We start from the raw sequence: 12,207 nt of genomic DNA on the forward strand, positions 1-12,207 counted from the left end.
TCTTAAAAAAAAAAAAAGGGGTTCTGAAAGGACTTTGTGGGCATGGATAATGCATATTTGACTAAATCTATCTTGGTTTAGGAGAGTTCTGTTCCTGAAATGAGCTCGCTCTTGTCCCATTTCTTCCTAGTCACTTCTATTTTTCTACCTCTTACAACCCACTTAGCCTAAAGAAAGGGCACTGAGGCAAAAAAGAACCCCAACAGGGGAGTCGAGCATGAAGGCAATTTCTGGACCTTTCAGCAGCAAATGCACACATGACTCTGGGGAAGTTGGTGAGACAGGCAGCCAACCAGAGCTTACCAAAGGTGTCAGCGTAGATCTTGGCAAAGGAACCCAGCGTGAAGCAGATGCTGTACTGGGAGCTGGAGAAACAGACGTTGCCCAGGAGTGGGGAAAGGATCAGGTTCTCATCAGTGGAATACATGCTGCAACAGAGAGAGTCATGAGCACTGAGCCAGGCTGGGCAGCACAATACTGACATGCTGCCAAGGGTACAGGGCAGGAACTTAATATCATAGCCTCTCTCCAACCTCAGAAGGGGATTATGCTCCGCTTTACCAATGGCCTGGTCCAAGAAAGTGACATTATGGAGTTGTTCCCTAACTCCCAGTACCAAGCTGATTTCCTAGGGCTGGGAACATTCTGCACAATCTGGAAAAGTTAACTGTACCAGATAGACAAGGGGAAACTTGGAGGACAGAGTCAAAGACCTTGGAAAACAAGAAATGAATTTAACACGATAAGATAGGAATATATTTTAGAGAAGACTCGATTTTGGAAGAACAAGCAGGCATAAGCACAAGTAAAAATAAAAATTCTTTTCTACATTGTTTTGTTTGGCTTAGTTTTACATATTCATGTCAGAACTTTGATTCTTAAAAGCCATGAAGATGTCTCAAGCATCCCAAGTTCACTAACATTTATTAAGAAAAACATCAATATCATAAATAAGGATAGAATATACAACCCTAGCCATATAAGCATACAGTTTTATAGATCTCTTACTTTAGATACGAAAGTGCTGGTTTCTAAAGAGCCATCCCCTCTCCCACTTAACCACACTTCAGGTTATGCTCCCAACAATCAACTACTTTCAGCTCTTTTAAAGCTGGTTTTAGAGCATTTACCTTCACATTTCTAAATAATATGTTTACATGGCTATTTCTTCTTCACAGTTTTGAGGTATTATCTCTTGACTCCCTATTTTGGCATTATCAGGATCTGGTCCCCCTACCTTTCCTCCTTTTTTTTTATATTGGAAGTACTGGAAATTGAACCCAAGACATTGTACATGGGAAGAAGGCACTCAACTACTGAGCTACACTTGTTCCCCGCCCCCTTTTTAAAAAAGAAATGTTGGGCCTAGTGATTCTAGGCCCTACCAGAGATGGTGAGACGATACCCGTGTTGAGAATTAGTGCTAAAAACTGGGGAAGCTCCTGAAGACAAATCTGTCTTCTGGTCCCCAATCCTCAACTGCAGAGGCATTCTTACAGCAGTCCAGCCTCTTCCCAGGCCCATCTGAGGGGCCTCAAGAAGTTATCCAGTACATGCTTCAGCCTGCAGAGATGATATCTTTAAGATAGATTTGTCTAACCTCTTTTGATACCGTATACTAAGGTCTTCCAACATTACTCATACTTATCCATTTTGTTGAAAAGCAGTTACACCCACAGAAGCAATAGCAAGCAGTTCCTGGGTTATTACTGAGCCTGTGTTAATAATAATAAGATAATAACAGCAGCTAACACTACTCACTGATGAGTTACTGTACGCCAGGTACTGGCATCACAGCAACCATTAAACAGAAATTATTATTTGCTTTTGACAGTAAGGGAAACTGAGGCTCTAGAAGCTTAAGTTATTTCCCCAAATTTACTGGGTTGGTATGTGGTGAAGATAAGATAGATTCCAGAGCCCAAGATATTGACCACAATACTAAAGATCTGTGGGAAGTGAGCACAGCTGGCTGAGGCACGGTTAACACAGCCAAAGCTGTGAAGCTGACCCCTAAAAAACTCCGAAATGGGTCTCTAGCCCTGCCTGGCAAACTCTTCAACACATGCCAAGAAATGGGTCACACCCAGAGGTGTTTAGAAGTAAAATTTCAAAAAAAAACGAACAACCCTCAAGGTGAGGAAATGCAGCCCCAGGGGTCCCATACCTGATTAATCCATTGACCTCATCCACAATGTGGCGCAACTTGTAATAAGCATCCGTCGGTGGCAGCTTCAGCTCCAGGATCAGCCGGTCAATCTTGTTGATACACACAGTGACCGCCAGCCTCTCCTGCACTGCATGCTTGATCAGTCGCTCTGTGTTCAGCATTACCTGAGAAACAGAAGGTGCAGAAGGTGGTAATAAGTGCAAAAAGGGCAGAAAAGGCCAGGGGTAGAGCCAAAGAGGGTATTATTTCAACATATAGGATCTGAGGGGAAAAGAAGACCTGGAAAAATAGATTGTTGAGTGGAAGCAGAGGAACTTGCCCAAAGGCAGATACAGGAACTTTTACGAGGGCACCTTGTAGGACTTAGAAATGAATAAATACACTGATGATGCTGGGAGCTGGAAAAGGAACAGAGGAAGTCTAGGAAGAACCTGTGGGGATGGAACGGATTTGGGGTATCAGGATGAACTAATGGTTTTTACTCTTTTTTTTCCTTCCCCTCCTTCTCTCCCCACCCTGCTATTTTTGCTGCCTATGTCTATTCACTGTGTGATCTTCTGTATCTATTTCTCTTTTTGTCTTCTCTTCTCATTTTTTCTCCTTTATGATTGGCTGGGGATCTGATCCTGGGGACCTCTAATGTGAAGAGAGATCCCTGTCACCTGCACCACTTCAGTTCTGCTGTGCTTCACTTTGACTCTTCCCTTCATCTCTCTTTTGCTGCGTCATCATCTTGCTGTGTGACTCACTTGCATTGGCACTGGGATCACTGTGTGGGCACTGGCTCGACATGTGGGCATTCAAGTGGACACTCGGCTCACCACGCAGGCACTTGGTTCACTACGCAGGCAGTTGGCTCACTACGAAGGCACTTGGCTCACTATGCGGGCATCACATGGGCACTCAGTTCGCTGTGCGGGCACTTGGCTCACTGCGCAGGCACTTGGCTTGCCATGCAGGCACTGGCTCACCATGCAGGCATGCTTTCTCTTTTTCACCAGGAGGCCCCAGGGATCGAACCTGGGTCCTCCCATGTGGTAGGCAGAAGCCCCGTCACTTGAGCCACATCTGCTTCCCTTAATACATATGTATAGAAATAGACATAGCTCTGTGCAGGTGTGTGTGTATTATCCAGCCCTGTTCAGTGATAGGGCCTAGAGGCAATACACCCAGGTAGCAATGAACAGTCAGAGAGCTTTGTTTCTAAACATCAGTTTTCACTAAAAGGAAACAGAGCTCCTCAGAGAAATGGCTGATTCAGGACTGGGGTAGGTAAAATACAAGATGAGTCGAAAACATCTTTTTGTGCCTATAAGTAAGGAAGTATTTAAAAAAAAAAAAAAAAAGATGGGACAAGTCAAAAGGATAAGGGAGACAGCCCGAATGAGCACTCACTAGGTAAATCTAGATCAACAAGAACATCAAAACAATAAGGACAATAATGGATTATAAACCACTGAATAAACTAAGAATCCATGAATTCATATTGATAAATAAATAAATAAGCAAATGGAAGAGAAAGTTCTTTTTTACAACGAGAATTCCAACTAATAAATACAAAAGGAGTAATAAGAGTTAGAAAATCCAATCTTGCAACTCTTAAAGAAATAAACCACGAATTATCAATAGATGCTGAAACTAGTGGGTGAAGTTTGATAAGGAATAGAAAGCATACATAGACTCAAAGCATCTCCCCACAAGAGGAAAACAGTAACTTTACACTGGGGAAACCTGGGAGACCCACCTACGTCACTAAAAGAGGGGTAACGTATCATTTATCTCTTGACATGATATCCTAACAAGCAGTTAACATTACTTACATAATATTCCTGCCCAAAATAATCTGAACCTAACCATGAGGAAACATTAGAGAAACTCAAATTAAGAGAGATTTTATAAAATAAATGGCCTTAATCTTTCAAAATGTCAATGCCCTGAAAGACCAAGGAAGGCTGAAGAACAGTTCTGATTAAAGGAAGCTAAAGAGACAAAAAAAGAAATGCTATGCAGCACCCTGGATCAGGATGGGGGGGGAGGGGGGCGGGGTAAGGCTATAATGGACATTACTGGGACAACTGGTGAAACTGAATAAGGTTGTATAATAAGACCTGTATTCTATCAGTAATAAATTTCCTGATGTTGGTAACTGTTATACTGTCATATAAGTGAAAGTCCTTGTTCTGAGGAAATACATTCTGAAATATTTTTCTTAGAAATGGTTCAAGGGGGAAAAATAAATGTATATGTGTAGAACTAGAGAGAGAACTATGAGAAAATGAAGTTGAGTTCTATGTACTATTCTTGCAACTTTTCGGTAAGAAATTATTCCGAAATGAAGTAACTGTTTTGTTTTGCTCTTTTAGATTTTTATTTTTTATTTCTTGCCTTCTCCCTCCCCCCCAGTTGTCTAGGCTCTGTGTCCATTTGCTGTGTGTTCTTCTGTGTCCACTTGTATTATTGTCAGTGGCACCGGGAATCTGTGTCTCTTTTTGTTGTGTCATCTTGTTGCATCAGGCTCTCCGTGTGTGCGGCACCATTTCTGGGCAGGGTACACTTTTTTTCACGCTGGGCAGCTCTCTTTACGGGGTGCACTCCTTGCGTGTGGGGCTCTCCTATGCGGGGGACACCTTGTGTGACACGGCACTCCTCGAGCGCATCAGCACTGTGCGTGGGCCAGCTCCACATGGGTCAGGAGGCCCTGGGTATGAACCTTGGACCTCCAATGTGCTGGGCAGACGCCCTAACCGTTGGGCCAAATCTGCTTCCCAAAGTAATAGTTTGAAAAAAGGAAATTCTTGCTCCCTCTGCTGGCTACACTTCATCAAAGATAACACGAGTGAGGTCAGAGCTGCCCAATCTTCTAACTTAGAAAAAGGAAAGGGAAACGGACTTGGCCCAGTGGTTAGGGTGTCGGTCTACCACACGGGAGGTCCGCGGTTCAAACCCCACACGGGAGGTCCGCGGTTCAAACCCCGGGCCTCCTGGACCCCTGTGTGGAGCTGGCCCATGAGCAGTGCTGATGCGCGCAAGGAGTGCCCTGCCACGTAGGGGAGCCCCATGTGCAAGGAGTGCGCCCGTAAGGAGAGCTGCCCAGCGCGAAAGAGGGTGCAGCCTGCCCAGGAATGGCGCCGCCCACACTTCCCATGCCACTGATGACATAAGTAAATAAATCTTTAAAAAAAAAGAAAAAGGAAAGATGCCCTGGGCTTTTTAACTTCAATTTCTTTTTACTTTAGAAAAATTCATTAAACATGTTAAATCCTACAAATACATTCTCCTCTGATTAAATTTTTCATTTTATATTTGTTTCCTGAATGACGATGGGTCCTATTGCTTTGAGCATCACTGGGCAGGAAGCAAGGGGGCCCACGTAGAGGATTAATTTTGAACTGCATTTGCTGTCTTAACTTTAGGAGCCTGAGCATTGATCCCACAGATTCTCACATTCTCTGGCTCCCTGCTCACTCAGGGGTCTGGGCATTATGTGGGGACAAACAGAACAGGGGAAAGGTTCTAAGAGATCAGAATCTGACTCACCCCCTCAGCAGCATCGATGAAAAGGACTACTCCATCTGAGATGCGCAACCCAGCTGTGACCTCATCAGAAAAATTCACATGTCCTGAAAAGCAATACCAGGTAAGTTGCCATTTGCAGGGGACAGGATGACACATAAGTTACTTGTAAGGTGATTTGAGGGGCACTGCATGCCCTCTCCCTCCTCCCCACAGCATATAAAATTCTACGATGAGATTGAAATATGTTAAATTTCTTGAACTTGATAACTATATATAAGGTGGTTACATAAGAGAATATCAATAACTTTTTCTTAGAACTATACATGGAACTATTATGTATTCAAGGAGCATGGTATATATTTAGATAGCTCTCTCATGCTTAGAAAAGAGATATATTGGTGGACAGATAGAAGGATGGACCAATGAATGGACAGATGGAGAAAGAGAGAGAATGATACGGCAAATGTGACAAAATGTTAAAAGTCGATGGATCTGGCTAGCTGGGTGGAGGGTATACTGGAGTTCTCTGCACAGGATTTTGTATTATTTTTACAACTGTCCTTTAAATTTCAAATAAAATGTTAAAAATTCTATCATTAGAGTCACATTTTTGGATTATGCTTTTATACAGGAGGCCCCCAGATATAAAACAAGAGAAGTGTTTTACATAGGAGGGGTGTAACATTCACACTCATTCACATACTTGCTGAGTCTAAGTATCAGTTAGCAGAGTTCTGTGGGACATTGCAAAGGAAAGCCTGAAGCACGTTGTGCTGCTCAAAGAAGACTGTTCCTGGCAAGGCGCTGCTGGTGGAGTAGGGGCTGAGAGGTGTGGGGCACTGGGCACTTAAGGGTGTGATCAAGACCAACCTGCCCAAACCCAAATTTTCTATTTAAAACTCTGCTTTGCATACGAATGTGTTCAAATGTTCATGGGGCACTGTCACGGTGGGTGAAGATCCACACAAAAACCAAAAGAATATCAAATTCCCATCCTGGGGACCTCTGCCACATTCTCTGTCTGGACAGCAAGAATCCCCTGAGTACAGGGACAGTGCCTAGCAGAGATGGGACTACTGCAACGGGCCCTTGATATTGATGACTGACTGTACTTATGAACCTTTTCTTTTAAAATAGAAACTTAGCCTAGTATTATATGTTGCCTAAGAGTTACCTCCTGAGAGCCTCCCTGTTGCTCAAATGTGGCCTCTCTCTAAGTCAAACTCAGCATGTAAATCCATTATGTTCCCCCCACCCCCAGCATGGGACATGACTCCTGGGGATGAGCTTTCCTGGCAATGAGGTATTATTACCAAGCACCAACTAGCAATGCACCTGGAAAAAGAACCAAAACAGGGAGGGGGTAAATACACATGAGTTTTTAAGGCTAAGAGATTTCAAAGTGAGTTATGAGGTCATTCCAGAAGTCACACTTATGCATGTCTCAGCAGGATCTCACTGACTGCCACAGTAAATATTGCTTCTAATAGAAGGGCTCCTGAGGGCCCTAGAGACATCTAGACACTATAGGTAGGTCAGACAGCTCAGGAGTTTGGCACCCTGCCAGTGGGCCATACTTTGGAATTTACGCTTCCCAGTGTGACAGTTTGACTCATTTGTGGTTTCCTATATATGCTCTTTTGCGCCAACTACTTGAACCTATAGTTAGTATAATACTTGAAAGGTCTATGTCCAAAAGACTTAAATCTTTGAGCTGTCCATGTGCCAGGTGGGGCCTGAATTGCAACAGAGTTCCAACACCTAACTCTCCAGGTCATTGGATTCATCCAGGACAACAATCACGGAGATGATGATGGACAACGCCCATCCCAAGGAACAGAGAGAGCCTGCATCTGCAAGCAAGATAGTCCCATCCATCAGCCCCATGGGACCTAAGTCCCCACTCATTTAGAGGCAGAGTGGGCATCACCATCCCAGAATCCTGAGGACTGGGGAATGAACAATGGACTAGAGCATACTTACGGTTATTCTACTGTAGACTTATTGTTATTCTAGCAATGGAAGAATTTTTATTATTGATGTAGAGCCATTGCAGTGATGGATACAGGCCATTATATATTTTGTCAAAACTACAAATTGTGCAGGACAGAGTGTAAACTATAATGTAAACTATAACCCACGCTTAGTGGCAATGCTCCAATATGTGTTCATCAATTGTAACAAATGTACCACACTAATGAAGGATGTCATTAATGTGGGAAAGTATGGGAGCGGTAGGGAGTGGGGCATATGGGAATCCCCTATATTTTACATGTAACATTTATGTAATCAAAAGTATTTTCTAAAAATTTTAAAAAGTATTTTTAAAAAAACCAAAACAACTCTGCCCTGGGTTGGTTCTTCGATGGAGAAAAAGTAAGTCATAGAGCAAGGACAGCTGTTCACATGCTAATCTGTACGGTCACCTCGTGGTTGGTTTGTCGTCTCCATAGTTTCCCTAAAGAGATTCAGAATGCCTGAGGCCAGGGACCAAGTCTGATTCACCTTTTCTCCCAGGGTCTAGCATGGGGCCTGAAACATTTTGAAATGAATCTATGAATCAAATTTCCTAAAATTTAAATATTCTAGAGCAATGTAAAGAGAGGAGTGACACAGCCTGCTGTTTGCTAATTAAATAGTCAAACGCATGAGAGAGACACAAATGAAAATTATTTCAATGAAGGGGGAATGAAAAAACTAAGATGTACTACTCTGCACTGCTCTGCAAAGTGGAAGCACAAAAAACAGGACAAGGTTCTGAAGGTAAAACATCATGTCCTACCTGGAGTGTCCATGACATTGAAAAGATATGATTTTCCTTTGGTATCTGGCAAGACCACTGTCACAGGAGTGCTTTTGATGCCAACACCTCTCTGAAAGTCACAAAGAGAAAATGGTCAAGATTTCCTCCTATACAAGGGGGATTCATTCTGCTTTCAGGCTTGCCAGTTAATGGTAAATTACTCTAATGTTGCTCTTTGTAGCAGGTGTGATTTTTATCTAGGCCTCTATCTAACATGACCTTAAAGATTAAATATCTTGGTGTTAAAGAAAATATTTTTTATTTTTATTTTTGGTTTGATTCGAATACAAAAACGTAAAAAGAAATATGAAGAAGCAGGGGAAGTGGATGTGGCTCCAGCATTTGGGCTCCCATATACTATTTGGGAGGTCCAGGGTTTGATTTGCGAAGCCTCCTGGTGAAGGTAAGCTGGCCCGCGTGGCAAGCTGGTCTGAGCGGCGAGCTACTCTGAGTGCTGGCCCACACAGAAGTGCTGGCCTGCACAGCAAGCTGGCCCAAGCGGAGAGCTGGTGCAGCAAGATGATGCAACAAAAACAGACACAGGCGAGATAATGAGAGACACAATAGACTAAGGAACTAAGGTGGCACAAGAGACTGAGCACCTCTCTCCCACTCCAGAAGGTCCCAGGATCAGTTCCTGGTGCCACTTAAAGAGAAGTTATGCAGACACAGAAGAAAGCACAGAGAATGGACGCAGAGAGCAGACAACAAGGCAGGTGGGAAATAAACCAATCTTAAAAAAAAAAAAAAAGAACAAGTAAGCAAAGTAGTATAAAAGTTTATCAGAGAATCCAGGGTCCTTGAATCTTATCCTCCCTTCAACTCAAAGTTAGTCACACATTGGAAACAAAAATAACTGAATACCATATAAGTAAAAAGAAACAATTTGGGGCATTTTAGTTGTTTCTTTTTATAAGAGAAATATTATAAAAGCTGTAACAAGAAACATTTTAAAAATCTCTAGTGGAATATGTAAATATATTTTTAAAAAACAGCGATAGCTAACATTCATTGATATGCCAGGACTTTTCAAAATTCTTGCATGTTGGGAAGCGGCTGTGGCTCAATCAGTTGGGCTCCTGTCTACCATATGGGAGGCCCTAGGTTCACATCCCAGGGCCTCCTTGTGAAGGCAGGCTCGCCTGCACTGTAGAGAGCCGCCGGCCCAGGTGCCGTGGAGTACTGCCCAGGCCACAAGTGCTGCGGGGTACCACTGGCCCTCAAGTGCAACAGAGAGCCGACTCAGCAAGGTGACGCATCAAAAAGGGAGACAAGGAAAAAATGTAGAAGAGCGTGCAGCAAACGGACACAGAGAGCAGACAGCAAGCAAGCCGCAAGGGGGGAAGGGAAATAAATAAAAATAAATACAGACACAGAAGAACACAAAGCAAATGGACAGAGAGCAGACAGCATGCAAAAAGCCTGAAGGGGGTGGTAAAAAAAAATTCTTGCATGTTAATCAACTTATGTACTTGAGCTTCTCATGTGGTCATTTAGGAAAAGGGACAGAAATAAGGGAGAGGGGAAAGAGAAGGGATCAGAAGAGAGGATGACAGAAAAACAGAAAGAACCAGACAGAATGGGAAGACAGAGACATACATTCATTTCTTGATATAGAAAGAAAAGCACAATGACACATAAATCCCTTCTTAAAAAGCTAGGAGAGGAAAACGGATGTGGCTCAGGCAAATGGACCCCTGCATACCACACGGGAGGTTGTTGTTTTAGATCTTGGTTCCCCCTAAACACAGCAAGCTGGTGCAATGGGCAGGCATGGCAAGCTGACACAGCAAGAGACATGAGAAGAAAAAGAACATGATTGGAGACACAACAAAGCAGGGAGAATAAGTTCCCAGTGCTTCTTTAAAAAATTTTTTTTTTAAGATTTATTATTTACCCCCACACACACTTGCGGCTCACTTGCTGTCTGTTCTGTGTCCATTTGCTGTGTGTTCTGTGTCTGCTTGTCTCCCTTTGTTGCATCTTCTTGCTGCACCAGCTCTCCGCAGGCGCAGGCTGTCAGCTCTCCATGGGCGCAGGCCAGCTTGCCTTCCCATATGGTAGATGGAAGCCCAATCAATTGAGCCACAGCCACTTCCCCCTAGTGTCTCTTTTTTTTTTTTTAATTTATTTTTCTCCCCTTCTCCCCCCAGTTGTCTGCTCTGTGTCCATTTGCTATGTGCTCTTCTGTGACCGCTTCTATCCTTATCAGCAACACTGGGAATCTGTGTTTCTTTTCGTTCTGTCATCTTGTTGTGTCAGCTCTCCATGTGTGTGGCGCCATTCTTGGGCAGGCTGGACTTTCTTTTGTGCTGGGTGGCTCTCCTTACGGGGCGAACTCCTTGCACGTGGGCTGCCCTAGCGGGGGACACCCCTGCATGGCAGGGCACTCCTTACGCGCATCAGCACTGTGCATGGGCCAGCTCCACACAGGTCAAGGAGGCCCAGGGTTTGAACCATGGACCTTCCATGTGGTAGGCAGACGCCCTATCCACTGGGCCAAGTCCACTTCCCCAGTGCCTCCTTTTTTTTTTTTAAGATTTATTTATTTCTCTCCCCTTCCACCCCCACCCCAGTTGTTTGTTCTCTGTGTCAATTTGCTGCATCTTCTTTGTCTGCTTCTGTTGTTGTCGGTGGCACGGGAATCTGTGTTTCTTTTTGTTGCGTCATCTTGTTGTGTCAGCCTTCCGTGTGTGTGGCACCATTTCTGGGCAGGCTGCGCTTTCTCTCCCGCTGGGCGGCTCTCCTTACGGGGCGCACTCATTGCACGTGGGGCTCCCCTACGCAGGAGACACCCCTGCATGGCACAGCACTTCTTGTGCGCATCAGCACTGCGCATGGGCCAGCTCCACATGGGTCAAGGAGGCCTGGGGTTTGAACTGCAGAGCTCCCATGTGGTAGATGGACGCCCTAACCACTGGGCCAAGTCTGCCACCTCCCCAGTACCTCTTAAAGAAGACAGAAAGCTGATGAGACGGGCTGGCACGGTGAGCTGATGCAACAGGATGACACAACAAGAGATGTGGGGAGGAAAATCAGAATGAGAGGCACAACAAAGTAGGGAGCAGAGGTGGTTCAAGCAATTAGACCTCTTCCTCCCACATCAGAGGTCCTGGGTTTGGTTCCCAGTGCCTCCTAAAGAAACAAGGAAGATGAACAGGCTCAGCAAGTGATAAACAAAGGTGGGGGGTGGGGGGTAGGGGAATAAATAAAAACGAATCTTAAAAAGGAAAAATAGAAGCTAGGAGAGCCAATGTAGTTCTGTGGTTAAGCATCAGCTTCCCAAATACGAGGTCCCAGGTTCAATCCCTGGTCCCGGTACTTCAAGGAAAAATAAAAAAGCAGTTACTCCTAGAAAGATATCATCATATGCACAGAATCATCTTACAGAGTTTAAGGATGATGCCATTTTTAAAATCATGTTGAGTTGAGTAACTCGGCGTATAAATGTAGACATTACCTCTTAGTATTTACCCTATTAGGCCAAGTTAAAGCCAGTCAATGTTAGGAAGGTCCCTACTCTTACAATACTGCTTGCCTACCTAGCTCTCTTCAAGTTACAGATCATGGGATGATTGGGAGAAGCAGGGGAAATAAAGCATTATGAGGTGGTGGTGGTGATGGGACACGGTATAGACCAAAATTCTATCTTAAAGATTCACTATGTTCCCTACAAAGCTACTACAGGTTGGGTCTGATGTGGGCAACAATCTGATTT

At 44.1% G+C, this 12,207-nt stretch overlaps 1 protein-coding gene across 2 annotated transcripts in view; it reads right to left on the reverse strand.

The window, feature by feature from the left end:
- Positions 1 to 12,207, reverse strand: part of EFTUD2 (elongation factor Tu GTP binding domain containing 2) — a 47,010-nt gene that overhangs the window by 16,771 nt on the left and 18,032 nt on the right. For both annotated transcript variants that reach the window (XM_004458707.5, XM_071210706.1), the window contains 4 exons: positions 8,469 to 8,559; positions 5,708 to 5,790; positions 2,168 to 2,334; positions 304 to 428 (listed from right to left, as the gene is read on the reverse strand). In XM_004458707.5, the coding sequence (XP_004458764.2) occupies positions 304 to 428; positions 2,168 to 2,334; positions 5,708 to 5,790; positions 8,469 to 8,559 (466 nt within the window). The remainder of the gene's footprint in view (positions 1 to 303; positions 429 to 2,167; positions 2,335 to 5,707; positions 5,791 to 8,468; positions 8,560 to 12,207) is intronic.

This window comes from Dasypus novemcinctus, chromosome 21 (genome assembly GCF_030445035.2).
Source record: "Dasypus novemcinctus isolate mDasNov1 chromosome 21, mDasNov1.1.hap2, whole genome shotgun sequence".
NCBI classification, from domain to species: domain Eukaryota; kingdom Metazoa; phylum Chordata; class Mammalia; order Cingulata; family Dasypodidae; genus Dasypus; species Dasypus novemcinctus.